Source organism: Lagopus muta, chromosome Z (genome assembly GCF_023343835.1).
Source record: "Lagopus muta isolate bLagMut1 chromosome Z, bLagMut1 primary, whole genome shotgun sequence".
Taxonomy (NCBI): Eukaryota; Metazoa; Chordata; class Aves; order Galliformes; family Phasianidae; genus Lagopus; species Lagopus muta.
Window position 1 is genome coordinate 1,676,110 of NC_064472.1, and position 27,367 is coordinate 1,703,476.

General features: G+C 42.3%; 1 protein-coding gene across 2 annotated transcripts in view; it reads right to left on the minus strand.

Annotated features, from left to right (window-relative positions):
* Positions 1 to 11,747: 11,747 nt before the first annotated feature.
* ALPK2 (alpha kinase 2) overlaps positions 11,748 to 27,367 on the minus strand; it is a 41,771-nt gene continuing 26,151 nt past the window's right edge. The window contains exons 7-11 of one of the 2 annotated variants that reach the window (XM_048931552.1): positions 26,271 to 26,545; positions 26,080 to 26,168; positions 21,423 to 21,640; positions 18,781 to 18,829; positions 11,748 to 13,496 (exon numbers count right to left, since the gene is read on the minus strand). In XM_048931552.1, the coding sequence (XP_048787509.1) occupies positions 13,262 to 13,496; positions 18,781 to 18,829; positions 21,423 to 21,640; positions 26,080 to 26,168; positions 26,271 to 26,545 (866 nt within the window). In that variant the 3' untranslated portion in view covers positions 11,748 to 13,261. The remainder of the gene's footprint in view (positions 13,497 to 18,780; positions 18,830 to 21,422; positions 21,641 to 26,079; positions 26,169 to 26,270; positions 26,546 to 27,367) is intronic. The other variant, XM_048931553.1, reaches the window with a different exon arrangement.

Genomic DNA, 27,367 nt, shown 5'->3' on the forward strand with positions numbered 1-27,367 from the left:
TCATCATCAACGTGGCCAAACTGACGGCACAAGAACTGGTCATCTCTTCAACACAGAAATACCAAATCACTGTTTTCCTGATTTTTTAGCCCGAACCTTCTAAGCCCGAAATTGTCCTTTATAGAAAGACAAAAAGAAGAAAGATTATGTCAAAGCCCATGCCAAATTCTTTCAAAATGTACTAGCAGAAAAGTTTCACCTGAAGCACAGCACATTGTAAGCATTCACACCCAGAATGAACTTCACCACTTGTGGAAAAGTTTGAGCAAATAGCAGTTAAGAGCAGAGGAGCTGGCACGAGCTGTGTTTTCATCTTTTTGTATTCGTTGTCTATTTCCTTTTTGTTTCTTTGCCTCCTTTTCATGTAGGTGGCATTGGCTGAGCAAAAGTTTGGCTTATTCTGTCAAGTCCTGAAGATTAACTGCTCCTGGGATTTGGACTCCTAAGTGACTTAGAGCTGCAGTTCTGAAATAATTATCTCATACTTTGCCCAAGGAGGCTGTGGATGCCCCCATCCCTGTAGGCATTCAGGGCCAGGCTGGATGTGATTCTCGACAGCCTGCTCTGCTGGTTGGCGACCCTGAACATAGCAGGGGGTTGGAACTGGATGAGCACTGTGGTCTTTTTCAACCCAGGCCATTCTATGATTCTATGTCTCTATGACTTACAGATCTAAGGTTAAACTTTCTGCATCCAGTGTATCTGAAAGGGGTGGTACAAGGAGTGGAAAACCTCATGGCACGGTGACTAAATTCTATACAGTTAAAGACTGGCAGAGCAAAAGAAATCATACAGCAGGACAATGAACTGATACCCCAGTTCAGAAAAGACGTAGAGAGGGAAGCCTATGGACCTCCTGTGCCATCCAGGAAGGGAGAGAGGATCTGCACGCACAGAGATTATTTTAATTCTATCCAGAGCCATTTTGCTCAGGAAGCAGACAGATTTTAAGGACAGTACATTCAGGCTTTACACCTTTAACCTGAAGAGAATCCTTAGCCTTATGTATTCATGCCTGACCTGTCAGATTTAACGGGGAACGCCAGGATGATCCAGAACTGATGAAATGAATTTGATGATTGGGAAATTCAAATCAATTTCGTTTACTGAGCCCGAGAAGTAATCAGGAGAGATCACGGCTTCCAGGTTAAATACCTTTGCTCTACTTTATACTGCTTTAAGTTAATCTTTCTAGTAGTCAGAATGACCAGAACAGGTAATCTTTAACCCCTACCATTGACTAAGAAAGGTCATGTCATTTTCACTGCTGCGATATAAGTTGCCCTAGCACTACATGCACTTCACTTCTTGTCTTTTGTACCACAGCAGTGATGCTGGTAAAGCAAACGTCCTTAAACGTTCATGAAGTTTGTTGCCCCTTGAATACTGTAAGAATTTGTTAGAAAGATAAACAAACACCGTTGTTGCCCACTTTCAAACCAAGAATTCCTGTAGCAATGTTTATATATGGTCATATCCAAAGGAGACGAAGATCAGCATAGCTATGGTGAAGTGAATAGCTTACACCAAAGGGAAGATTCAGACATAACTCAATACAGGTCAGTTTTCAACATCTTCACACATCAAAGCGTCTGATCTAAAACTTGGACTGTGATTAGTCTGAGTGTTTTAAACCAAGTTATGCCCACACCTGGAAACTGGTGAGGTTCTCTACAGATGGATTAGCCAACTCTATGTCAGCATAAAACTGTATTGATTCTATGCTCGTTAAAGATAGAACTGGGGTGAAGATCTGTACAGACACAGCTCAAATTCTCACGTGTGAATAATCCTCATTGCAATAGTTAAGTTCTGAGGCTGGAGTCCAAGGAAAGAGAATTTCTGCATATCTGTTCCACAAGACTGCAAAATGGGATTCTCCTTGGGCTGGTCCCTCTGTAGTACCCTCATACGCCTCTACATTTCACAGCATCGTGTTTTTCAGGTCAGAATCTCTCACATTAAGGCCCTTCCCCTCCAAAGGCCCAGTTGTCCATCGCTCAGAACTGCAGCATTGACCTGAGGCTTTTGCATAGCATGAAGTGTTTGGACATCCCAGCAGGGAAGAGAAAGCTCTCACTTCCTCTTGCACAGCATGGCCCTTTTTGTTGCTATTTTTTTTTTTTCCTCATGGAAATTTTATACTATCCTGACTTTGAGCTTAGCATAAAAAGAACAAAAGCAGAATCAGGGGAGCTCCTTTCAGGATACGTAAAGGAATTCTGATTTGAATGCCTCCAGTTTGAGATAAAACTTCAAAACATACTTTTAAACAGTTTCTTACTGTTTGTTAAAACTTCACAGCATGAAAAACTTCCCAGAATGGAAAGCCCTGTTTATGGAAGGGCTGCTCCAAAAGTAATGCCTCCTGTGTTCTTATGTTGGTTCACAACAGTGGCAACAGCAACATGAAAGGCAAGCCATATTCTGGACAGCCACATATGGCTGTCACACCACAAAATAAAGAGCATCTTGGTCATCTCATCCATGTGAATTGCCTAATGGTGGTGACTATGGTGAAAAATACTGTTTTGTAGTTGAGAATTTGCTCCATCAAATAGTGTTACTGTGCTCTTTGTGTCTGTTGTTGTTTCTCTGTAAATAAATAGGAGGCATTACTTTCAGAGCAACCCACACACCTCTGCATTATCATTCCTTCAATTTGGGGGTTCTTTCCCTCTTTCTGTGTGGAAGTGGTTACATTCCTCAGAGTTTGATTTTGCACTTTACATCCTCTGTATCTTATATGAGACAGGTGACAGGAAAGAGCCCTTGGATGGGCCAAATCTCAGTGCACAGCGGCACACAAATCAACAGCAGCTGCAACATAAAACAGAGTCATCACAGACCTTTAGGTTGGAAAGGACGCTGGGGGATCACAGGGCCCACTTCTCTGCTCTGAGCAATGCCACCTTCGAAGCCAGATTGAAATTCAACGATAGTTTTGATTTGGGTCATCCCTACGTATTTTCAAGGCAAGAATTTGGCCCTCGGATGAACGCGCAGTGTGTGTTGCACTGTTTGTCCTTGTGTCCCCTTTGCTGACATTTGAACAAAGCAGGTTTTTTGGTTTGGTTTGTTTTTTCTTTTTGTTTTTTTTTTCAGGAATTTCCAAATAATTTGGCGTTTAATTACAAAGAATTGGACTAAAACCGGACTGCAACACTAATGAATGCTGCAGCGCTGCTTCAGATTCTTAGCAGTGGCTCTGCATGCAGTGGGCTGTTCTTCACTTACAATGGCAGGTTACCATGTCAAGAAGAGCTTCTATTCAGAAGCACAACCCCAGAAACACTGAGCAAGTGTTGTTTCCCTGTGACTAAATCCCAGGACATGCTGGGGTTTCTCTGCTGTGTTTGGAGAACACGTGGCATTCTGTTTTGTTTTTCACGAAGGTGTTCTTGCTCTCTTGTTTTCAACAAGCATATTGACAGACCTCATGTAGATGCATCTCTGCCTTTTGAGAACGACGTGTGCTGTTGGCAGTAATTTCTAAATAAGGATTTTCCCCAGATCCTGTTTTACTATTTGAACAGACCATGAGCTACCACCACTACTGCTGCTGCTGCTGCCACCATTAATTCCACCTTCTTTGTATTTATCCCAGGTGAGACATTCTTCACTAAAAACAAGCAGTCTATGACTGTGTTCTTACCAAACTCTTAATTCAGTACCCTTCTCCAACACCCTGACATTGAGGATGAAGCACATGCTTTCTTCTCTGGTCTCATTCACTCTTCACTTTCCTACTACCTGTCACCTGTCACGTTATTCACTTGTGCTTGCTGTTAATTATAATCTTCAACAAAACTGGAAATGGTACAGCAATGCTGTTATGTCATATGCAATAGGTAACAACATTGCTTTTACAACTAAGGTTAGAGAAACATGTCGCCACAATGCCCTGATTATGATAGATTCTGCAGTTCTTCGTAAGGGAAAAAAATTATTCTTGAACTATAAAGGCAGTGGTAAGTATTCATGGAAAGAGAGCTCTGATTCCTGGAGTTCATATGCACTGAATGGTTTCGTCTTATTCTGGCAGTGGTGAGGTCCTTAAGAAGGACAGAAAATGTATGTGTGCTCTGTTTGAGGTCTGCCAGCAACTAAAGCTTTAATGCAACAAGAATGCAAGGTAAAGATTGCCTTCCACATCTGATGTTCCAGTGTTTTTCACCTGCCAAATGGACTCATCCATCCAAAATAAGTAAAGCCACCTGATTCTTTGCTTATGTGAGGCGTTGTATTGATAATTCCAGTATTTTCTTTTCAATATCAATGTTCCCCAAGTCTGCTACAAAATATTTATATTCTAGTGGAATAGAAGCATGTCAGTCAACACTAGCAGTGAAGCGCCAGCTGGTTAACTCTCAGGAAGGTTACTGTACTGAAAATGGGACCCCAGCTTACGTTCAGGTTCAGATCCCATAATAGCCTACACCAAAAATGTGCAATTAAAAACACCTTAAATTTGGAGGTTTATGCAGTGGTCTGGCTGCTGATTATCTGCATGAGGTCCTGAAGCCTGTGTGTAATTCCTGATTTAGCCATCACTGTTCCTAGCTGAAGTCAGGCTTTTTTCCCAGGTCATAGGGACGCTGGAAAATGAAGCCCACATTAAAAAAGGAGAGAAAAGGGAGCTTTCAGTGTTTTTTCCCCCATTCCTTACTCCTTTTGAATAAAGGTGATCCTGGCTCTGTGCAGTGACAGCCATCCCCCACCCCCCAGATCAATATTTTAATATGACTTATCAGAAAGAGAACAAATTGTTTACTTTAAAACCTCAGGATCCCATAAAGGGCAAGGCAAAGGTGTCCCCTGGAAACAGAGGCCTTGAACAGCTGGCCACTGCTGTGATCTCGTAAAAGAAAGCCAGGTTCTCCAGCCAGCCGGGCACAGTGATACTCAGCAACACGTCACACAGCAGCACCTGAGTTCTGACAGATCCCAATGGCACAACACAGGACCCCTGTCTGCGACGGTAAGTGCCTTCCCATGCTCGATTCACGTGAGGGAAAGGAGTGATGAAACGGACTAACAGAGTAGTGCATGTGTCTTTCGAATAGGCAGCACTTTGGAATAACACATGATGTGCAAATGGCCTGTTTGATTCAGCCGGATTTAATGCCGTGGACACAGTGATCTCAGCCTACACTTTCTATTAAAGGGATTAGGTTGGCTTAGGAATTAAACACAGCTGGTAGTAAACGTAGCCAGGCTTCACAGCTTGCAGGGATGCTTCCAAGCCTGAAGGTATGAAAAGGACAGATGTTGTGACCCACGCTGCTACGCTTCTTGAAAAATTCTCACGCTTGCAATTTTCTTCGTCGCTCAAAAATTCTGATAACAGAAGAGAAGCAAAAAGGAGAATTTTTTTCTGTGACAGTTTGTGTTCTCTTTCTCCCCGTACTGCTGCTCCTTTGTTGCTTTGGTTTTCTCGCTCCATTGCAATACTGAAAGCTGCCGTGTTTCTTTCTTCCGCTAACTTTTATTCTTGGAAATATTCCCTTTTCTATGTAGCTGTGGAACTATGAAGCTGCTTGCTGCAGTTGCATTCTTTATCTGGCTGCCATCTGTATTTTGCAGCAAAGCCCTGAGGTGCCTCTGCCAGAGCCTTGCTACGTGTTGCTCTGGATATGCCAGATCTGACTCACTTTAGGTTGGAGGGCTTAAATGGAGTAGAATTTTTTTTACCTTTCTTCTCTGATACAGATTTAATTCTGAGTAAAATGTGTATTGGTAAAGGTGGGGGAAGACCACTGCTACCATGATGAGTTAGAAAGAAATGTACAGTATTTGTATATCCCCTTGGCTTTGATTCCAACTATCAGTAGCTAAAGCGGAGACACATTCATCAAAAATATCCTCACAGACCTCAAGTATGCAAATGCAAGCAGCACCCTGACTGGATATCAAGTGTTCTGGGTTTAACTGTGCATTTCCCATCATTAATTCAAAGCACTCAGTGCCGTTCTGACGCATGGGATGTGCTCAGGCCCTTTCCTTTCCTTTGGATGTGGCTCCTCTGTAGTTGTGATTTCCTGGTGGCACAACGTGTGGCTGGGTCTGCAACCACCCCACCACTCTGTGTGTGCATTTCCCCCTCTGCACGTGGAGACTTAAAGTCAGTACAAGGTGAAAAGCACTTGGATAAGTCTCAGGCCTGCTCAAGCATCTACAGGCGTACTTCCTTGCAAGGGTGGGCATAGCAGAGCAGTTGTAATAATCGTGCTCAAAACCCAAAGCAATCTGACACGGTAAGCAGCTCACAGCCACTCATAGCTTTGCTATTTGCCAGCCACAGGCTGCTCAGAACTCAGCTCGTGCTGCCAAGTCACACTTACTCATAGGTTCAATTATATGCATTTGTAAATCAGTGGTGAAGCTGGTCCAGAGCTCTGCAGACTGTCAGTCTGCATGGGCAGATCCACACGGGTTGAAATAGATTGTGTTTATGAGAAAGTTTCCAGAAAAAAAAAAAAGAAAAAAAGAAAAAAAGAAAGAAAAACAAAACAAACAACAAAAAGTTGCATCCAAAGGTTAGGATTGAAGAAAAAATACTTGTTACACTGTGAAGGGTGTGCTGGTGGTTCAGGGGTGTTCAATCCATGTGGGCAGCAGGACAGTTTGTGCATCTCCCCTCTGCTGATTGCTGTAGAATGGAGCAAGCTAACCTTCCCTATCTGAACATCTGCATATGGAAATCAGCGTTTGGAAGCCCCCAGGCCATTAACTTCACCATTTGCTGCTGCACTCCGTATTACTTTCTCAAACCAGGGCTGCTGTTCCTGTGGCAGCCCTCAATCTGTACTCCATCTGGAGAGCAGGTTCTTGTGCTGAACCTTTTCCTTCAGAGCCTTGTCCTCCCCCCAGCCAGCTCCAGTGTTTCAGTGGTGGTAGCTGCCCATACACAACCTCCTCTTTTGAGAGAAGGACCTGCACTTCTCACCAGCTTCAGCATGCCCTGATTCACACCAGGGAATTCCTTTCCTCCTTCTTCCAGAAGCTGATATTTAGATCAGTGACCGCTTGCTCTGAACAAGGACAGAAATGTGATTTTCCTTCACAGCTGTACTGCATTCAGACAACATGACTCAGTTCTGTCAAATATTCAGATTTTAAAAAGGAGTCAGTGACAGAGGTGTGTACCTCTCCCTTTTGTTTCTCGGCTGGAAGGCGTGATGGGAGCGCCAACATGGTTCTGGGGATAAAGCGGAGGTGCTAAGGATGTTGCTGTGTGAGAATCACACAGTACCAGGGCAGTGAGTTACCTCAGATACTGATGAACATTCACTACCCAGCTTGCATGCTCACAAAGCTGCTTTCTATCTGCATAGGTCACTGTTTCTTCCAGTTAGTACCCAAAATGTTCCTGCGGAGGCATCACACTAGGTGACACGCTTTATAGACTGAGGAGAAAGTGGATGCAGAGAAGAGCAAGGTACAAGGGCTATCGAGGCTCTATTTTCTAATCTGCTTCCTTCCCCGTGCTCTTCTTTCTCTATTTCCTCTTTGGAATGTTTGCATATTCGGAATCTTTGCAATATTCAGACGTGCTGGTGACACACAGCTGAACTGGTTTAGCAAATCACTGTGCATAAGGTGATCCTCAGGAAGCATTTTGTACTCTTAGACCAGTCCTCATGAATAGGCATGATATACAGAAATGTTACCTGATTTGCAGGTTAAATATGGAAAAGCACTCTGTCCTGTCAAACAAACAAAGAAATTGTTCTGGAAGAGGAAACAGTAGTTGTGTACCTCACTAACACTGCTTACTTCACTGCTGGATATGAATGAGGAGGAAAAGCAAAGGCCACCTTGCTGCCTTCTAAGCGAGGTGGCTGTAAGGTGCTGGCAAAGACATGCATATGGGAAACAAACACTGACTTTATGATCTAACAAAACTCTATACAAGAAAAGCACTTACTGAGTTGAGTCCATCAGTAAGAAAGGCACCAGTCCCTGCGGAGGATGATTCCTCCCTCCCTCCAAAATCCCTTAAGACCAGACCAATGACTTCCTCGAGGCGCCTGTCCATTTCCTTTGCCTATAAATGCACACTTAAAGCTACTTATCTTTTAGATACTTATCTTTTAGATTACTGCAGCTATTTGACACAAAAAAGCTGAGTCCTATTTCTCATGCTCCGTGAGAACACTGAGGTGCTACATATTAAGTATCACACACACGTGGTCTTTTTCTGTGTTTTGCAGATCTCCGAAGCCTCCATGCTGTGTGCCTTTACTTCTACTACCATGGGCTAAGCATCTGCTGCCAGAGCTGTGGAGTGTGACAATGGTGTTTGTGTCCAATCTATCAAACGCCATTATCACACTAAATAGCTACTGGTAGATGAGACTTCGAGTCAGAGAAGTTAGTGAATTATAGCAATGCCTTTATCTGCTGTACTGAGGAATAAATAAGCTTTCTTCATTTCAGGAAGGCTCCTTTTATAAGCAGACCCACAGTTGTATGTGGGAAAAGCACACCCTGCCACGTGCCTTTCCAGATCCCTACTGCAGAACACACAAGAGTCACCTACAGGAATCACACCACCAGTGTTAGGAATATGGATTTCACTGGAGTCAGTGCAGCTGTGGTTGGCCCTGGAAAACAAGGTTGGACTGAGATTTTCCTGTTGGATTGACCGTTGCTGTAGAGTACTGCAGCCAATTACCTGGTGAACTCAAAGCCTGGTTCTTATTTTTGCACCAAAGTAAAACACACGTGTTTCAAACAATAACTGGCTGAGATGATTGTGATTTTCAAACAAAACGCCTTTCAAAATTCTGATGAAAAGCTTTTACATCTATCTGGGAACATAATTTATTCAGATTTCAAATGCTTTCAGCTCTGTTCCCTTTTATTTTACAGTGCTACATATGATCTTTGCAAAGGAAAGATAAGGGCTGGGCTACCATGTAGTGTAAGGTTGGGTCCTATCTCTTCTCTGAAAGGAGCAGGCGAAGAACAGAATGCAGAGGGCCATCCTCGAAACATGCAGCACAAACACAGAAGAACAGGGCATTTGTTAGAGCACTGAGCATTAACACCAACAAGGCACGTTGTTCTGCCACTGCTACAAAACAGCCTCAGTCATCCATCAACACAATTAGAATACAGCTGCAACAGAAAGGCTCCCAGAGCCAGCACTGCGCTGCCGAAGACTCACTAGGTCGCAGTAATTTCACACAGAATTTTATGGCAGAATCATAGTGAAATGAGCAGAGCTGGTTTATTTTTAAAAAAGGCCTTTGCAGGCAATTTCCTGCTAGCTGAAGCAATATTTGTGCATGTGAGCTTTTGGGGGGGTCAAGAGAGCAGAAACTCCTTCTCTTTTCTCTGGCTCTGATGAAGCAAAGTGAAAGTGACCTTGTCTGCACGACCCTCTGGGTAATGTTTTCACAGCAGCACCTTGTCTTCTCAACTTCTGATTGAGAGAGAAATGAATAAAATCCCTTCCCACTCTCATTATGCCTGCAGAGTCTAGGGAGCTTGTGCCAGCCCTGCTTGCCCTTCTCCTGATTACTGGTATTGCAATTTTTCTTATTCGAAGAACATCTTATGTTCTTTCTCTCCTCCCACTCAGTGAACCTCATCTGTTACTTGCCTTAGAACAGCATCCAGACAGAGCAGTAGATTAACTCTGTCATTTTGGACTAGCTCTGCAATTGGCTGTAGCACCACAGCTGAATGCAAAATATCAGTCACCACTGCTGGTACTTCACTGGTGGAACGGCAGTACAGGCTCCCAAGGTTCCACTTGTGATATTACTAAGAAAATCCATTATAAAGTGTTCAAACACTGGTGCGTGAAATCCGTTTCAAACCTTCCCCTAGTACTCTATAGCAGTATAGATTAACCCTCTCTCCCTGTTGCAGCTGCTGTGCTCTTGAAACTCCAAATAACAGCCTATTTGTTGAGCTTTTTATTATAGGGCGACATGACTTTTACAACACCCACACAAGTGTTGGGTACACTGAACTTTCTCTAAAAAAAAAGGACACAATGTAGATGTATTCCTACAGTTCACTGTTGGGTTATGTGAGATTGAGCTGCGGGAGTTATTCTGAAAAGCTCCCCTGCTACAAATTGTATGCAATTTTCTATTACTACATGGTTTATGAGGGATGGAGTGGGAAACACAGTCTTTTCTAATGCTGACTTCCATTCAGTCTCTGCATCAAGTGGGTAAGTATTCAAGGCACAACATGCGAAATGAAACAGCTGCCTTCAAAAATTGCCTCCCCTGGAGACCTGGGGCCAAGCAATTTGTGAAGCTGATGTGTGCATTAAGGCTGAGAATACGTATCAAAGGGCTGCAATGATACAGTCATCCAGGAAATTACTAGACACAAATCCTGCAGTTGAAACTTGCTGCCTTTGAACACTTCTGACCATTGGGGAGGAATTTTCAGAAGTCTAAAGGTTCAATTTCAAAAGGAACTGAGGCAGCCAATTTCCACTGGTGATAAGGTACGGCGTGTATCACCCACCTGTAGCAAAAAGATAACTGACATCTAGTATTTTGCAGACATGGATTTACACTCTGAAATCCATTTGGTGTTATTGAAAATGTTTCCTTTGGAGCCTGGCTATTTTTAATCTGCTTAAAACTGGGAAAGGTCAGGTTAAATTATCAGTTTACCTATAGCAACACATATCACAGAATCACAGAATGGCCCTGGTTGGAAGGGACCTCAAGGATCACGAAGCTCCAACCCCCTGCCACACGCAGGGCCACCAACCTCCACATTTCATAGCAGCCCAGGCTGCCCAGGGCCCCATCCAACCTGGCCTTGAGCAGCTCCAGGGAGTTATCTCTAAAACCTCAATGCCAACGTGATATTCATGCAGTCAATTATTTTTTAAAAAGAGACGTTTTGTAGAAGCTTTGTTTCATCCATGTGTGTCTGATTTCATGGTCCAGGTCTCTGTATAAAATTAAGATTAGATTCTCAGCTTTCATTCTTTCTCAAACAATTTTCTCAAATGCTCTGTGATACAGCATACATGGATATATTCGTATGTTCTGTAACAGCAGGAGTAAGTGGGAAGAGTGCCTAATTATCAGTCTACAAGGGACAGCAATTATTAACAGCCTATTTTTTCCCCCACAGATCTGACATGGAAATACAGAGACAGGCAGAAAGCTAGTCTATCAAGCACCATTTCCCACCTATTTCTGACACGCACACTGGATTTTGTTTATTGTTGTTGTCAGACCCAGAAATGTCAGTAAGGAGTTTTTGAGAGGAACCGGCATGAAGAAGATACTGACAAAGACTTCCTACTTGCCAGACAAACAAGACAGACTGCAGGTCAGAACAGACAGCTAAGCAAGTGTGAAATAGGATGGCCCAACATGGAAACAGCAGGGTGAGCCAGCAATGTGCCCTGGTGGCCAAGAAAGCCAGTGGTACCCTGATGTGCATTAAAAAGAATGTGGCCAGAAGGTCAAGAGAGGCAATCCTCCCCCTCTACTCTGCTCTAGTGAGTCCATACCCAGAATACTGTGGTTGGGTTCCCTGATTCAAAAGACAGGGATCTCCCAGGAGGAGTCCAGTGCAGGGTGATGGGGAGCATCTCCCTTGTGATGAAAGGCTGAGGGACCTGAGACTGTTCAGCCTGGGGAAGAGATGGCTCAGAGGGGATCACTGGAACAGGCTGCCCAGAGAGGGATGATGATATCTACAGTTCCCTTCCAACCCCCAGAATTCTGTGATTCTGTAAAGCAGAAAAAAAAAGGCAAAGACTCAATTCTCTACTTCCCTTAGAAATGCCTCAGAGCTGTGAAACCTGTGAGAATCACAGGAGGGCAAGGTTATAGATTTCAGTTGGCTTTAACCAAGGGTAATTGTTATCTACTTTCTGCAGCTATTAATGTCAATATATTTCAATGTAATTGAAGGTGTAACTGCACTGAGGGGCAATAACTCAAGAGGACAACAACTCTAGACGTTTACATCTCAACTGCAGTCAGAGAAGTTTCTTTTACTAGTGTCAATTAATCCCAAACAGTTTGTTTCCGACTTGACACCCACTGCTCATCAGTACAAAGCAGAACGTAGCCCAGAATTTCTTTCCCTCAGCACTGACCTTCCTTGCACTTCAAATTTGCATTCAGGTGTTGGGTTCCTTGCACCACCCGTTATTTAGTAGGGATGAGAAGCCTGCCATGTTTTCGGTGTTTCTATTCCAGGTGCTAGGCAATGTAGGTTGGGTTTCCAACTGGCAACATCCAGGAAACATGCTGCAGTTTCTGACAAGCATAGTTCCCTCCTTTGGCAGCAAATCTGCCGAATCTGGAGGCACACTGCCTTTTGCTGATACGCTGGATAAATGGTATAAGGACAAATCAAAACTCTTTATCAGTCACGTACTGTCCCAAGATACCTCCCATGCTCCTTTAAAAACAACTCCACAAGACTCAGAAAAGCCATCTGACTTATTCTTTATGTTGCAAGATATTGAAACACCCTCCATCTCCAATGGCTTATTTCACATCCGAGCTGTTCGGCAACATGCAGACTCTGAGCCTCTATCTTACAATAGGACTGGTACACATCCAGTACTGTGCCACAGGGATACTGTAGAGTCAAGGAAGCTTTCTTGGGAAGCATGGAATGCTATGGAGAATCACACACGTTACTGAATTTTAAGCTGATGACATCACATTGTGAGAACATTAAAGATCCTAGAAATCTTCTTGTGGAGAATGCACAGATGTCCAATCATGAATAGTTTTATCTTGTATTGGAAGACACGTGAGTGGGAAAAAACATTATTATGAAAAGAGTAATACAGCTGTGGTACAACATGCAAAGATTTGGGAGAGAAAAAATCTTTTAGAAAGCAGTCCGAACAATACTGTGCAAAATTTTTACTAAGTGGCATCTTAAACATTTTGTTGTTTACATTGCAGCTGAACCACAGGTTCACATGCACACACAAACAGAAGGGAAGATGTTCTCCAGAGACTCATTCAATGGCCAAGACTCAAAATATACAGATACCAGTGCATAGAACAGTTGTAAAATAATCCAGGCAGGTGGCTGAGTTTATCTTCAAAATCTTGCTTTCGTGTTAAATCTCTGGTTTCTACATCACAGAATCATCTCCTTTCTTTGTTGCTGGCATCAGCATTAGGATGACTTCATAACAATATCCCCAAATGTTATTCTCTGGTAAGAACATTGGTGCCTACCACTATTACATATCCCCACGAGGAGTTTCCATACGATGGGACAGTGCTACTCAGTGCTCTGAAGTTGAGAAGTCCCTAGGTTCTCTCACTTTCTTGCACACTGTTTTTTTAATAGTTGGTGAGTTTGGTAGAGTTTTGCTCTTCATGGGCGTTGGTTTCCTCTGTTTTGGATGAGTGAATCGGAGAGATTTCAGACCCAGCATCTCACAGTACTTATTGCACTGGTGGAGGGCTCTGAACTGCTCAATGAAGGAAATCGAGCAGTTGCCTTTAAAGCCTTTGTATCTGTAGCAACAAAGAAAAAAAACAAAGCCAAATTGGATTTCAAGACCCATTTCCAGCACAGGGGAGACAGAGTATGACTACTGACAAATAAGCAACTTGAACATACTAAGCGAGTCTCTTGCACTCATACCACTTTGAGAGGCACTAACAGATTCAAACAGAGCCATTAAGATGTGAAGAAAACTTGATCATGAGCAGTGGCAGAAGAGGGAAAAAGGCTGAGAAGATTCAGGTCTGCAGGTTGTGTTCTGGCTATTCTTCATCATTTTATTTAGTCGGCAAAATAATTACCTTCTGGCTAATTTTTTCTCAGAAATACACAAATGAAATCCATTCTACACCATTCTCTATAATCAGTGTTTTTGACTGTTGTGATGAGACCAGATTGAACAAAGAGGTGCTAACTGAACCAGAGGCTGTTTTCATCCAAACTCAAATATAACTTCTCTGCCATGCTCTTCCCTCAGCCAGGCTTGACTACAAGACCTCAATGAACCAAGACTCTCAGGGAAGGATGTTAGAGCATTACTTGAGTCAGCAGCCTTGTCCAGTCTCCACAGTTCTCAAGCCACCATCTCCCATTGTTACCCCACCCTTCTTTTGCAGGCTGGGAAACCCAGAGGACAGAGCCCATACATCCCTGTTCTCCTTACCCTGCCACTGCTTGCTGTCTTTCATTTCTGACACTTGCTGTTTAAGCTGCATCAGATTTTTAAAGCATGCAGCAGCTTTTTAAAAGCTGCTCCTACTTCTTAAAGGAGTAACTTTTTGTCAGACACTAGATAACATTTCTTGTCCTCTTTGGAAGCTGAGAGTCATCATCAAGCCCAGCTTGGCTCTGCAGCCTCCAAGCAGCTCCTGCTCTTACAGCAGACCACAGAAAAACTAGACAGGTGAAACCAAAGGTTTGCATCTGAGATTTCCCAGCTGTTTGCTGTTTGTCAGTCATTGCTTCCAGATATCCCTCCTTGTGTGCTTCCAGACTGCATCATTGGTTCTGCACAGGCACAACGACTGCAGCCCTGTTATTTGGCAGGATTTGTAGGCTTAATTCAAACTGTTTGTGCAGTTACAGCCTGTGGTGCATGTAACAGGGAGAAGGTCTGCGCTAGCGAGTGGCTTCTAAATTCCACAGTACTGCTCTCATGTTTTCTGCTCAAGAACAGCAACCTATTGACTATTCCAAGCCTTAAAAAAATTTAATCTGCATTTTTGTACAACTTGTTCTTATAATTCACTGACTAGATGCCTGATGAATGAAATGAGGGCAGAATTCCATCTTCCAAATCTAGTCAAAACTAAATCCTTCACAAAACTGAAAGGTGAGTGCTGAATTTATCTCAAGCTTAAACTCCCCAGTGCCTGGCATTGCCATGTTGGATCAAGCCAAACCAATCGATATCTTGAAGCCAGATTTTCAGGTCCACACCTGGAAAACAGCACTGGTGTTAACCAACACAGCACAGGCTACTGTGCTCCTGATTCCTTCATTTTTGTATTTACCATCCTTGGATAAGTACTCGGCACTTGTGCACAGCTGCTAAACCAGCTCACGGCTTGCATTTAACAGCTACTCACTGTGTTGTCCTGTTTTCGTGTACGTTTGCCAAAGAACATGCAAAATATTTTACTTAAGGGACAGATTTCCTGACTCTGGTGCACCCCAGTGGCTGCATTAAAAATATTTTCCATGCTTTTCTGCTTTCAGTTATGCTTTGCCCCCTATTGACAGAAGCTGTACTGCAGCTAATCCACTGCATCAGACAAACTGTGCTTCCAGCTGTTTTGCTTCCCAGTTACGGTTAAAACAACCACAGAAAGGATAAAAGAATTACTTTGGAGGATGTTAAATGTTGAAAACATCAGTTTCTCCACAGCCTTACATGAAAGAGGGGAAAGAAAAAGACATGATACGTAAATGCTCATTTAGAAGTCAGATTTGAAAGAACCTGGACTGTAACAGTAATAAGTTAACGAGTAATGCTGAGCATGGGTATGAAATTTTAGTATATGCTGTTTATTACGCTTGGTTTACAAGAAAAACTGGGGGAAAAATAATGACCACAAATTATTGATGATAGTTTGCATGTTGGCTTCTGCAAAGTCATCAGTACCAGTTTGCAGCACAACATTAGATTACTTGTCATCTTGATTCTCATACAAGCATGCGGGCAGGATTTTTTTTTCCAGTTTCCTTTTTTCCCCAGATCACAATCTCAATGTTGGAGCGAAATTAGCCTTGTATTTAGTTTCCTTTCCAAGCAGAAACAATTTGGATGTTTTTACATTCACTAAGGATCACAGAAGCGTTTCCTGAGAGTGTTTCTGTTTTGCATGGATGTCATTGGTACAGGCTTAGAGAACTGGAGACAGAGGTCCCGTCATGAGTGAGTTCCTTACCTCTGCTAAGAATGGTTGAGGGAACTACAGGAATTTGCAGAGGCAATAACCACTAAAATCAGCTTTGTGTCTTCTCTAAGAATACAGTTAAAAGTATAACCAGATAATACATTAAACTCTAGTTCAGAGAATTATATAATAACCAAATCATAGAATGATTCGAGTTAGAAAGAACCTCAGATCATCCAGTTCCAACTCCCATGCATCAGACAATGATGTCATCCAACAGTTAAGCATGTTCTCCCCAACATACACCATATATGATCTCCACGGGCATGGATGCACACTACCAAAGGCAGCAGTAGCTTCTAATTATGCATTCTGTGTACTTGTTTGTTTTCCTCATCCAAGCTTGCTTAATTAAAACATCAAATGGCAGGTTATTATTGCAAAGCTGTCCTTTCTGGGAAAGAAGTCTTAAAGAAAAATACAGGATCTGACATTATTTATTGTCTATCAGTATCTTTAGCTAAATGTCAAACAAATTGACAATCAACATTTTTAAGATACTGTTTGTTAAGGGAATACATATTCCCTTATGCATGTCCAAGGTAATCCTTATGGCAGCTTGCCCTGTATACATATTTTCTCACTTCACCTTCCTCTTAGTTCAGTATGCATTTTTATAGCAGAAATTGCTCATATTGAGCCAGATGACATCAATGAAGGCCTTTCCACAAATTTTCTGATTCCAGAAAACACTGCTGCCCAAATAAAATTGATATGATCTTTGCTTTACAACAGGATGATGCAACTTCATTTCATCTGCTGTTTCAAATGATTTCATCTTGGATCTACAGCTAAAAGAGCGAAACAATGTAAGTTTTGAAAGGATTTTCCCAGCATATGCTGTGGTCAATTTTTAAATAATTTAAACGATGTTGTGAGGGGTTTTTTACTGCACCATTCCTTCTATCAATTTCTCGAGGGAAAATATGAATTTAAAAGCTCTTGTCACTGGCAGTTACCCAGAAAGCTGTGTACGGTGCCAGGAAACAGAATGGTGGCAATACACACAACAGAGCCAGTTGGCATTGCATGGGGAAGAATAATATATTGTCATTAGAAAGAATTCTTACAGAAATTGATACTGGAAGAAGTATATTTTTCTAACGAAAAATTTTGCAGCCACTATGAATAAAGGCTTGAATCAGTGCATATTTCTTAATGAGTTTTAAATGATAACACAAAGAAAATCACTAGGTGATACATCAAATCTCTGGATGTCACTGCATCATGGAAAAAAACAACATAACATATTTCAAGTGAAAGGCCTCTGAATAAGGATAATAGCCAGCGGGGTGTTTTTCTATACTCTTTATCTCAGTTTCTTCCAAGAGGGAGATCTGGGGAACAGGCAAACTTTGGGAGGCAGGCAAAGCTGGGGAATAGTGTTGGTGTTCTTGTTGTGACTTAAAAATGGGAAGGACAGTGGTGACAATTCTTTCCCCACGGTGATCAATGTTGCTGTGCTCTGTACTGGGACAAGCAGCCCCTGGCCTGACATTTCAAGCAGTTGTGCAGATGAAGAGGACAACAGCAGGACCAGGGTGTTTGGTTGCCTCTGCCCCCTCACTCACCTTGCCTTTCCAGCATACAGCTGATCTAAACAGCTGCCTTTGCTGCCTATTTCTATCAACGGCACTGTTGGAGATATAATCAGAAGCCAAAAAATATTAGAACACTGAAAGCTTGAATCTTTATACCTGTGCTTAAATTTTCCCAAAAGGTCTGAAGCCACTGCAAAAATACTCTCAAATGGGCCTCCTTAAGGGTTATGAAAAGATCTTTTGTTATAGCTCAGCACTGCTACCTTTGAGAGAGAAGGCCAAGAGATACCATCGAATCTCTTAACACACTTCCTCCTTTCATCAGATAAGCAGTATATACAAAGCTAAACAGACACCTTCCTTCCACCATGCAGCTGACAAGAGTACAGGCTCAAGACAAGGTAATGTCACTGCATAGCATGGAGTCAGTGATCATTTTGAGTCCCTTGCAACTCAAGACATTCTGTTCTGTTCGGCTAAAAGCGGAAAAACTAACTTGAAGAGTTCCAAACTGAGAAAATAATCTTTTATAAAAGCTTCTTTTGTAAACATGTATTCTAAAGCACTGGCACTTTTGTTAGCTGCAAGAGGGATTTTAGCTGAGTTCCTTCATGCAGTCCCAGCACCATTCCTTTAAATTCCTTGCAAAAAAAGGGCAATACAAACTTTGACCCTGCTGCTCAGGGCATCTCCTTCCCTACAACCTCCAGCCCAGTGTTAGATTTCCTCTTTTTTTTCCAGTGAAAGAGTCAAAGGGAGGAAGAATCACCTGAGCCACAGGCAGCAGGATCTGGTAGTAGGATGAGGTATGCTTAAGAGCTTGCATTTGCATTGGCTGGGGGAGGTGCTAGTGATTGCAAGCCCAACTGGAGCTCCGGCTCTGAGAGCTCACTGGATTCAGAACTACTTCCTCTGTGGTCAGAAGCCATGGACAGCACAAACACAGGGCCTTCCATCATAGCACAGACTGGAGCCAGTGTTGTTGGCTTGTTTCAGCCCTACTTTCCTCCAGCTAATGTGCTAACTAGTCTCTTTGCAAATCACCTGAAAGCACTGTGAATAGGACTGTTTTATTAAGGGAGGCATACAGCAAAGCCCAAGCTCAATCTGCAGTGTAGATCTGTGCCTTTAGAGTAAAACAACTGTTGTTTCCCTGATGGAAGGATTCCCATAAGCCTGAACAAAAAGGAGTTAAAAGCATCAGTGGAGGAATGCTTTATTCCAAAATTAAAGCAAGGATAAATTCCACTGCACTTTCTTCCAAAATATTCACAGTGTGAAGAGTTTGATGCATAAAGCAAAACCATGCTGTTGAGAAGGAGTTTTTCACTCACCCTTTGGCCAATGTTGCTATGCCAACGTCAGTTAGTTTCATTCCTACACCTACAAGACATCAAGGAAACAGCTTGTGTTACATGAGAACTTCGAGGAATATTTTCAGATTCAAGAAAGCCATACATAGAGCCCTTCAGTATTCTTTACTGAGTCTATGTCTTTCATTTTAAATATTAGCCACCTTTTTTTTTTTTCTTGTAAACATTTTAAAGTACAGTGATTAAAAATAGCCTATGCTGTGTAGCACCAGGTATTTCTAAATGTCAATCTCATTACGGTAATTTACAGACAGCAAAATGAAGAGAGCATGATACGTTTCCTGAGCTGGACAGTCACTGGCAGAGGGGATACACTTCCATGACTGTACTTTAAGAAATACCCCAAATCTTTCCTTGTGCCCATGCCCTGAGGTGGCTGTTTGTTTTCGGATTTGTGGTTTTGGTGCTTTGCAAGCTTGTGCCACAATGTTTATCAGTAAGACTATCTCATCTGCTTTGCTGATCCACCTGATCGGGCTGTCTTGTTTTCACTTGTTGAGTGAGGGAGCCAAAATCCTTTTATCCTTCAGTGTTCTTCAAACCTCATTTTTTTCCCTTAATTCCCTTAATTAATATGTCTGTTTACTTGTTTATAGACAGAACCCACTTGTGTAGTGTCCATCTTTACTGTACAGGAAAATGGTGTGGTTTTTTGTTGTAGAATACTCCTGGAAATCTCTACTGCTACGCCTGGAAAAATGCAGCCAAATACTAGAATGACAAGATGGCAAGAGAACCAGGTTGTTTCTTTTCAGCAACTACAGGTGTATTGTCTTTGTTGCAATAATCCTGCAAGAGATTCAGGTATCATTTCTGCTATTTTGCTTCCCCCAGACTACGACTTTGTTTTCCCTTTAAATTATTGGAGGAGTCATCTTGTTTAGATATTCCTGATTTTCCTGCCTTCTCACATTAAACACTGTGAGAAAAGGTTTAAGATTCCACCTTTCTTGGTTGCCCTTTAGCAAGGGCCTGCCTCTCTCTGTTTCAAATACATATGCACACATTGTGTTGTGTACAGTCTCAGGATAAGGCTGCCAAGTGTTTGGGCACAAGTGTTATTTCTTCCCCATTCTTTTCTTTTTTTTAAGGAGTCTGTTTTTTGAAGCCTAGTCAGGACCTGAGCGAGGAGCAGACAGTAAGTATTTAAATATAAGAAAAGAGCACTAATAGGATGTTGTTACAGCCCAAAATCTTTAATTCTAAAGGCCTTTCATTAACAACTGGGGGATGGCTTCATAAACCAAATGACTCATATTGAGTGTTCTGATTTACTGAAAGGACATGTGGAAGAACAACTCTAACAAGGGTGTAGAATTCTTTTCCTTTTCCAAACTGCTGTTTGCAGGAATATAATCTAGGTTAAAATCCCCTTTCTCTGCTGATTTGACAAATGTCACAGTAGTGCACAATGCATTTTTGCTGCCGCTAACACAGTGGAGAATCATGCACGTGATTTGTTCTCTAGGGTAACACACACACAAGTAAGTGCAGTGCACTCAGAAGAAGCTAAAAAGGAAAATATCCTAGCTCTCTCTCTCGTGCCTTTTATTCTGACCTGCAAGAGACGCTGTATGAAAAGAATACATGTGATCTGAACTGTCTGAAAAAATCTGTATTTGCAGTACTCCTCCTCTTCGCCAAAGGCTCTTGCAAAGAGTAAATCTCAGTGTCTATATGATACTGAAAAAGATCTCAGTAAAAATATTTTCAGTGTCCCCTTTACTAATTTTTCTATTTAGGCACTACAGTAATTGAAACTGAAGTTTTAAGAATAGGAAAACATTTTGTACAACAACTTGTTTTTCAATTTGAGGGACGGCACCATGAAATTAATCTTGTACTTTTTGTTATGTGGTTGCACTGCTGCAATGCCTCTGAGCTCACACACAGCACTATCTTTTTACTGTGGCAGCTATTGCATAAATACATTCACTGAAAACTTGAAGTATGAAACTTTTCTGTTTGCTTAATAGATCCAGACTTGAGCATTGCTTCTCTCCTCTTGCTACGAAATGATTCAAGTAGTAACATGATAAGGGACAGGAAATTAGCAGAGTGGCAGACAAATTCTCCAGTAAGGCACAAATTAGGATAATAAGGGCTGTGGGAGTACTTAAGATTTTTTCATAATCCCTGTCTGTAGGTGATTTAAGAGTATAAGAGATCCCTGCATGGGAAACAGAGCAATAGCATGCATACACAACTCCAGGAAGCATGGTGCAGAGTTGCCAGACTCAAACCACACATACGCTCTAAGTAGCAAAAAACAGATCTGTCGATTGAGCACAAGATGAACCAAATGAACATGGGAATACTGCTTCTGCATACAACCCATGTAAGGTATCCCTGTAGTGCAGTCCTAAGTCTCCCAAGCAAAAACAGCTAAGTCTCCACACCTACATGTAGAGACGCCCTGATTACATCTCCAGTTATAGGCCAGGGTACTGTTCCCATCTGGAGAAGGCTTTGCCCATTACACGGTTACAGAAGGAGCCATAAAATGCCAGGAATATCACTCAGAAGTTGGTCCCTGGAAATTCAGCATCTATGCAGTTTGACTATGAATATAATCATTTTATTGCCCTGCTCAGATAACTCACCTTGCAGGTCAGTGACAAGCAAGTTCCCATTGGTTTTCTCATACACCCAGTGCTGGAAGGTGCAACACTTCTGGCCAGCTTCTGAGTCTCTCCTCAGGAAATTGATCTCCTTGCCATCCTTGACGGAGTATTTCACAAACTCCCCAATCAGCTCCTCCTCCACTGTTGCATAGGGGATATTGTTGGCAGGACGATGAACAAGAAAAATAGGAATGATCCTGAAATTAAGGGATACGAAATAATAAAATACACCAAGCTCAGTCAGTGAAAGAGTAAAACAAACAAATTAGCCAGTGATCACAGAGAGCGAAGGAACAGCTACCAAGACAGGAGAGATCTGGATAATATTCCGATCTAAACTGGATAGATATGGATTTGAAGGGTGGAATATTCAGCGGATAAGGAATTGGTTGAATGGTCACAGCCAGAGGGCTGTGGTCAGTGGCTCTGTTTCCAGGCAGAGGGAATGATGAGTGGCGTCCCCCAGGGCCCCTCTTAAGGCCGGTGAGACAGATAGTGGGACCAAGTTTGCTGATGACACCAAGCTGATTGGTGCAGTTGATACAGCAAAAGGAAGGGATACCATCTAAAGGGACCTGGGCAGGTTTGAGAGGTGGGTCCATATGAACCAAAAAAGGTTCAACAAGGCCAAGTGCAAGTTGCTGCGCTTGGGTCAGAGCAATCCCAGGTATGAGTACAGAGTAAGAGAACAACTCTTACTGTGTGCTCCAAGATCAGCCCTGTGGAGAAGGACTTTGGGGTTCAGATGAGCAAAAAGCTGGCCATGAGCCAGCCATGTGAACTTGCTGCCTGGAAGGCCAACAGTATTCTGGGTTGCATCAACAGAGGGAAGGCAGAGGGCAGGATGGATCACAGAATCACCGAATTGTAGGGGCTGGAAGGGACTTCCAGAGATCATCATCGCCTTGAACATTTCCAGAGAAAGAGAATCCACAACCTCCCTGGGCAGCCTTTGCCAGTGCTCCGTCACCCTCACCATGAAGAAGTTCTTTGCATATTGCTGTGGAACTTGCCACGCTCCAGTTGAAGGCAGTTTTCCCCGTCCTGTCCCCACAGTACACTGAAAAGAGGTTGGCCATGTCGTTTGACTCCTACACGTATATTTACAAACATTAATCAGATTCCCTCTCAATCTTCTCAAGGCTCTTTCTCTTTTCTCACTCAGGTCACCCAGCCTTTCCTCGCAGGGGAGATGCTCCAGGCCCTTTATCATCTTCATGGCCCTCTGCCAGACTCTTTCCAGGAGATCCACAGTACTCAAATCCCAGGTGGGGGATTGTCCCCCTCTATTCTGCCCTTCTGAGACCATATTTGGAGTACTGTGTCCAGGCCTGGTGTCCCCAGTACAAGAGGGATGCAGAGCTGTTGGAGTGGATCCAGAGAAGGACCATGAAAATGTTCAGAGGACTGGAACACCTCTCCTATGGAGGGAGAGGTTGAGGCGTTGAAAAGGTTGAGGGAGTTGAGTTTGTTTAGCTTGGAGAAGAGGAGGCTCTGGGGAGACCTCACTGCAACCTTCCAGAACTTAGAAGGAGCTTTTAATAAAGAGGAAGGAGAGCGACTTTCAAACAGGCAGATAGTGATAGAACAAGGAGGAACGATTTTAAACGAAAAGAGGAGACATTTAAGTCAGATCTTAGGAGAAAAAATTCCTCACTCAAAGAGCAGTGAGCTCTGGCACTGATGCCCAGAGAAGTGTGGGTTACTCCATCCCTGGAGGAACTCAAGGTGAGGCTGAATGGGGCCCTGGTCATAGTCATTTGGTAGGGGGCAATTAGTCCATGCTAGGAGTGGACCTGGGCCTTCCAACCCAGGACATTTTGTGCTTCCATGAGCTTATGATACTTGGTTAGCAGAGCTCTTGCTATCTGGAAAGCAGTAAACGCCTTCACAGATTGTCTGCTTTTGTTTGTGCTGGGATAACTCCGTATTAGGCAGTGTCCTGATATTGCAGTACAAATCTCCAACACTGAAATCTTAGAAGTAAGCAAAAAATCACATCTGTGTGTATTAGAGTGGAATTAAATACTGCTTTGAGGTAAGATAATTTTGGAAAGCCATTCAGCTGAAGTTTGTCACAGAACATCACCATGTTTTCCAGCTAGTTCACAAGAACTCCTGACACAGTCTCAGAACAAATGGGGGAAATGACTGTCATTAGTTTTACAAAAGCAGGTTTCCAGTTACTTGCTTTCTTACAAACAGCCTTATCTCCTAGAGAAACATTTCCAAAGGAGTGGTATGTTTACTTCCAGACATACCTCTACTAGGTGGTGAAAATGTCAGGGCTATGAATGCATGGAGGTGTCCTGTATACACCAAAAGGATAACTAAAAGAATCAATCATGGGTCATAGAACCATATATAAACAGTACTTATGTGTAAGTCTCCTAGTCCTAAGCCACAATCAATTACAGAAGGCTCTGAGTAGTTTCATATCACTGAACTCTGAAAGGAAAAGAAACAGGTCCAGGGATAATAGAAGCGCTCATAGAACTCCGCTGTAAAGTAACCATAACACCACAGAATCTCTTCTCTCTCTTTCTGTCCTGCCCCTTCATAGGTGTTGAGATGCCAGTCCACTTATTATAGGGCAGAGCTCTCTCTGTTCTTCTCTCATTTTTCTATTATAGTTAGATGTGCACGGATAGATTAAAGCTTTAACTGTAAAGACAACTCTGGAGAATGAAAATGACTTTTCTTTTGCTCTATTTTCCTTATAAAATACTTCTTTAAATACAATTTTGCTTTGACAAGGGTTGGCTAGAAAAAGAAGATCAAGACTTAGTATTTTGAAAGGAACAGAAAAGCAAAACAATTACGTGCACTTTACCTCTTTTCTCTCCAGCTGATGTCTTCTAACCAACTATTTAGAATAAAACAATCAGATCTGAACCTTTCATGTGCCTACTATTTGTGCCAGACTTCTAGGTTTTGTGCAGTACATGCTTTTTCTTTCATTTTAAAATTGTATCCCACATCTACAGAAATCTCTAGAACAGAAATTCTGTAAAGAATAGTGTATTTCCAAACAGGAGGCTGATTAGCACAAATGTTTTCCCTGAAAGATTTCACTGCTATCTCCACTGATGCTGAAAAGGTTGCTCTGAGGAGCCTTTCTAGGGGTCGCTTTGTAGGTAGAGCTGAAATGATTTGTTTGGAGAAGCTTTTGTGTCTGTGTAGAAGCAGTTGCAGTGTCAATGTATTTGTCCATACTTACTGCATAATTACAAAAAAATAATAAAAAAAAGGACACCCTGTGAAACGTCATTGTTTTGACAATTTAGCTTCCTTTATAATCCTTACATAACAGCTTCATTTTTTTTCTCTGATCTGTGCTTCTTTTCCTGCCCTAACCCACTGCCACTTCACTGCACTGACAGTTTAATCTAAGAGCTACAAATAAAATAATGCAGCCGTGTTGAGCATGTGCACTGCACACGAAGTACTCAGATGGACTTGGTCCAGCCTTCCTGTTCCCTTCTGGTGCAGCATGAAATGGCTGCCACTGTGGATGATGTGAATAGAAATTCTGCTAATTAGTGAAGAGGGGGAGATATGGTGCAGTACTAAACCACATGCTACACTTGATTAGCGAGGCTTAGCTTTTTGTAGTTTGAGTCTGCAAGATGAGTCATAAAATGTTTTATGCCTTGTCTGTGGATAGGACCCTAAGCCAATCAAGTTGAGTTTTTTGTGGATGCTGCTGAGAACACAGCTCTAATTATTATTATTTTTTTTTTTTCAGTAATCAGTGCACAGGAGAAAATCTTCAACTGTCTAAAAGGAGATGGAGGTTTAGCCTGCTGTCAAGCATATATAAGCAAGGCAGATGGAATTTCAACCATCCATTGCAAACTCAACCCTACATAGTAGCTTGAGATTGGAACAGCAAATCCTTCATATAACATCTATTGCCAAATGTTCTACGTATCATCTCCCAGCCTCAGCAGCAGAGATGAGTACGTACTGAGTTGTTAGACTGATGTACACATATTGGGGGAATTAAAAATTTCTGATATGAAAGAAACGATTCCCTTCCTTCTTTAGAAATCACACTCAGCAGACAGTGGGAAGGTGTTGCACACAGGCCAGTTGTCCTGGTTTCAGCTAGAGCAGAGCTGACTTTCTCTCACAGTGCCTGGTATGATGCTGTGTTTTGGCTTTAGGAGGAAAATGCTGTTGATAACACTGATGTTTTAGCTGTGTCTGAGCAGGGTTGCACAGAGACAAGGACCTTTCAGCTTCTCATACTGTCTTGACAGTGAGGGACTGGGAGACAGAATCGGGACACTTGATCTCAACCGGACAAAGGGATTCCAAACCATATGATATATGTAAAAACAAAACACAACATAAAACAGGGGGGCAGCTGCTGCTTGGAGACTCTGTGGGCATTGGGTGGTGAGCAATTGTTTTGTACACCACTTATTTTGTACATAAATATGTATATATACACACATATAATTATTCCATCTTAGTAATCTTCAAGTTCTACTTTTTTCCCCAATTCACTCTCCAAATTCCCACTAATAAGCAAATAAGTAAAGTATGAGTAAGCAAATAGCTGTATGACACTCAGCTGCTGCTTGGTTAAACCATAAAATCTATCTGTATGTTTGTGTATGGTACTCACTCCGGTGCTTCTCCAAAGCCTTCCAAAGGTTCAGCTTCAGCTGCATATATCTTCGCATACTCTCTTGCAGTATTTTGGACGTAGCATTCCTAAGGAATATTATGCAAAACATTTGACAGGTCAGCTGTTTAAATATTTCCCAGACAGCTTTTCTCCACAGTTTTCACTTGCAAAGGGCTGGGAAGCCTTACCTGCAGTGCTAGTTTGTAGTTCTTTTGAACTAGATCATCCTTACTCTTGGTCCCATACGTGATAGCATTGTGCACTTTGAGAACACAAGGGTGTCCAGGACTGAAAACTGGCACGAGGCCTTGCATCACTTTACTTCGGAAGGCTTTCCGATGCATGCCTTCACCAAAGTGAAGCTCTTCTGTAGCTAATATTCCATGCAGGTTCCCACCAAAATAGCTGTCACAGATGAAATCTTCTCTGAACATGAGTTGCATGAATTCAATTTCTTCCACACCTGAAACACAATGCCACTTTGTTCTGCACGTCTTTCTGCAGTCAAGGGGAAAGGGGGTGGACATGGGAGGATGAATGCGTTTCACTGTATTTAGGTATTTAAATAGATATTTAAAGAGACATTTAAAGAGGATGGAAACTATGGAAACAGTGGCCCCATTTGCATTATTAAGGGCCTGGGTCCCCCCTCCTTTAAGAAACAGTCCTGCTCCATGAGAAGCCCTGTGTTTATTTTAACCAGGAACTAGATGTTTCATCTTATTCTTCAAGAAAAAAAAAATTAAAAACAAACAAACAAAAAAAAAAACAACAAAACCACACAGACAATTGGCTGAACAAACTTCTTTACTAGTACAGCATGTTCAGGGATGATAAACCAATTTACAATGCACTGCCTATTTTTAGTTGCAGACATATGCCGAGTGTGATTAAACACAAGATAACATATGGGGAAAGCATTCCAAATCATAATGCCTGCCTGTGTCTTGGAGTAAAGTTACACAGCAGGTGCCTTGCAAAGACCATGTGTTCAAATACAGTTTTTCTGCCAAAACAGCTTTCTGTACACTGTGTGCATCTATGTCTCTGTGTACTCAGTATTGTGCCCCATGATGCAATGCTGTTTCACTGTTTACTAAATGTGAAATGCTAGTGCATCACATTAGTGACGAGTTACAAAGACAAGTTCAACTGAATAGACTGCCATGGTGTGTACTCTGACACCCTGCACAAACCATTCTATTCTATATGAAGGTATTTCATCAACAAAACTCCCATGAATTCAAGTGGAATTTATTCTTGGTGTTAGAGCAAAGTCGAGTAC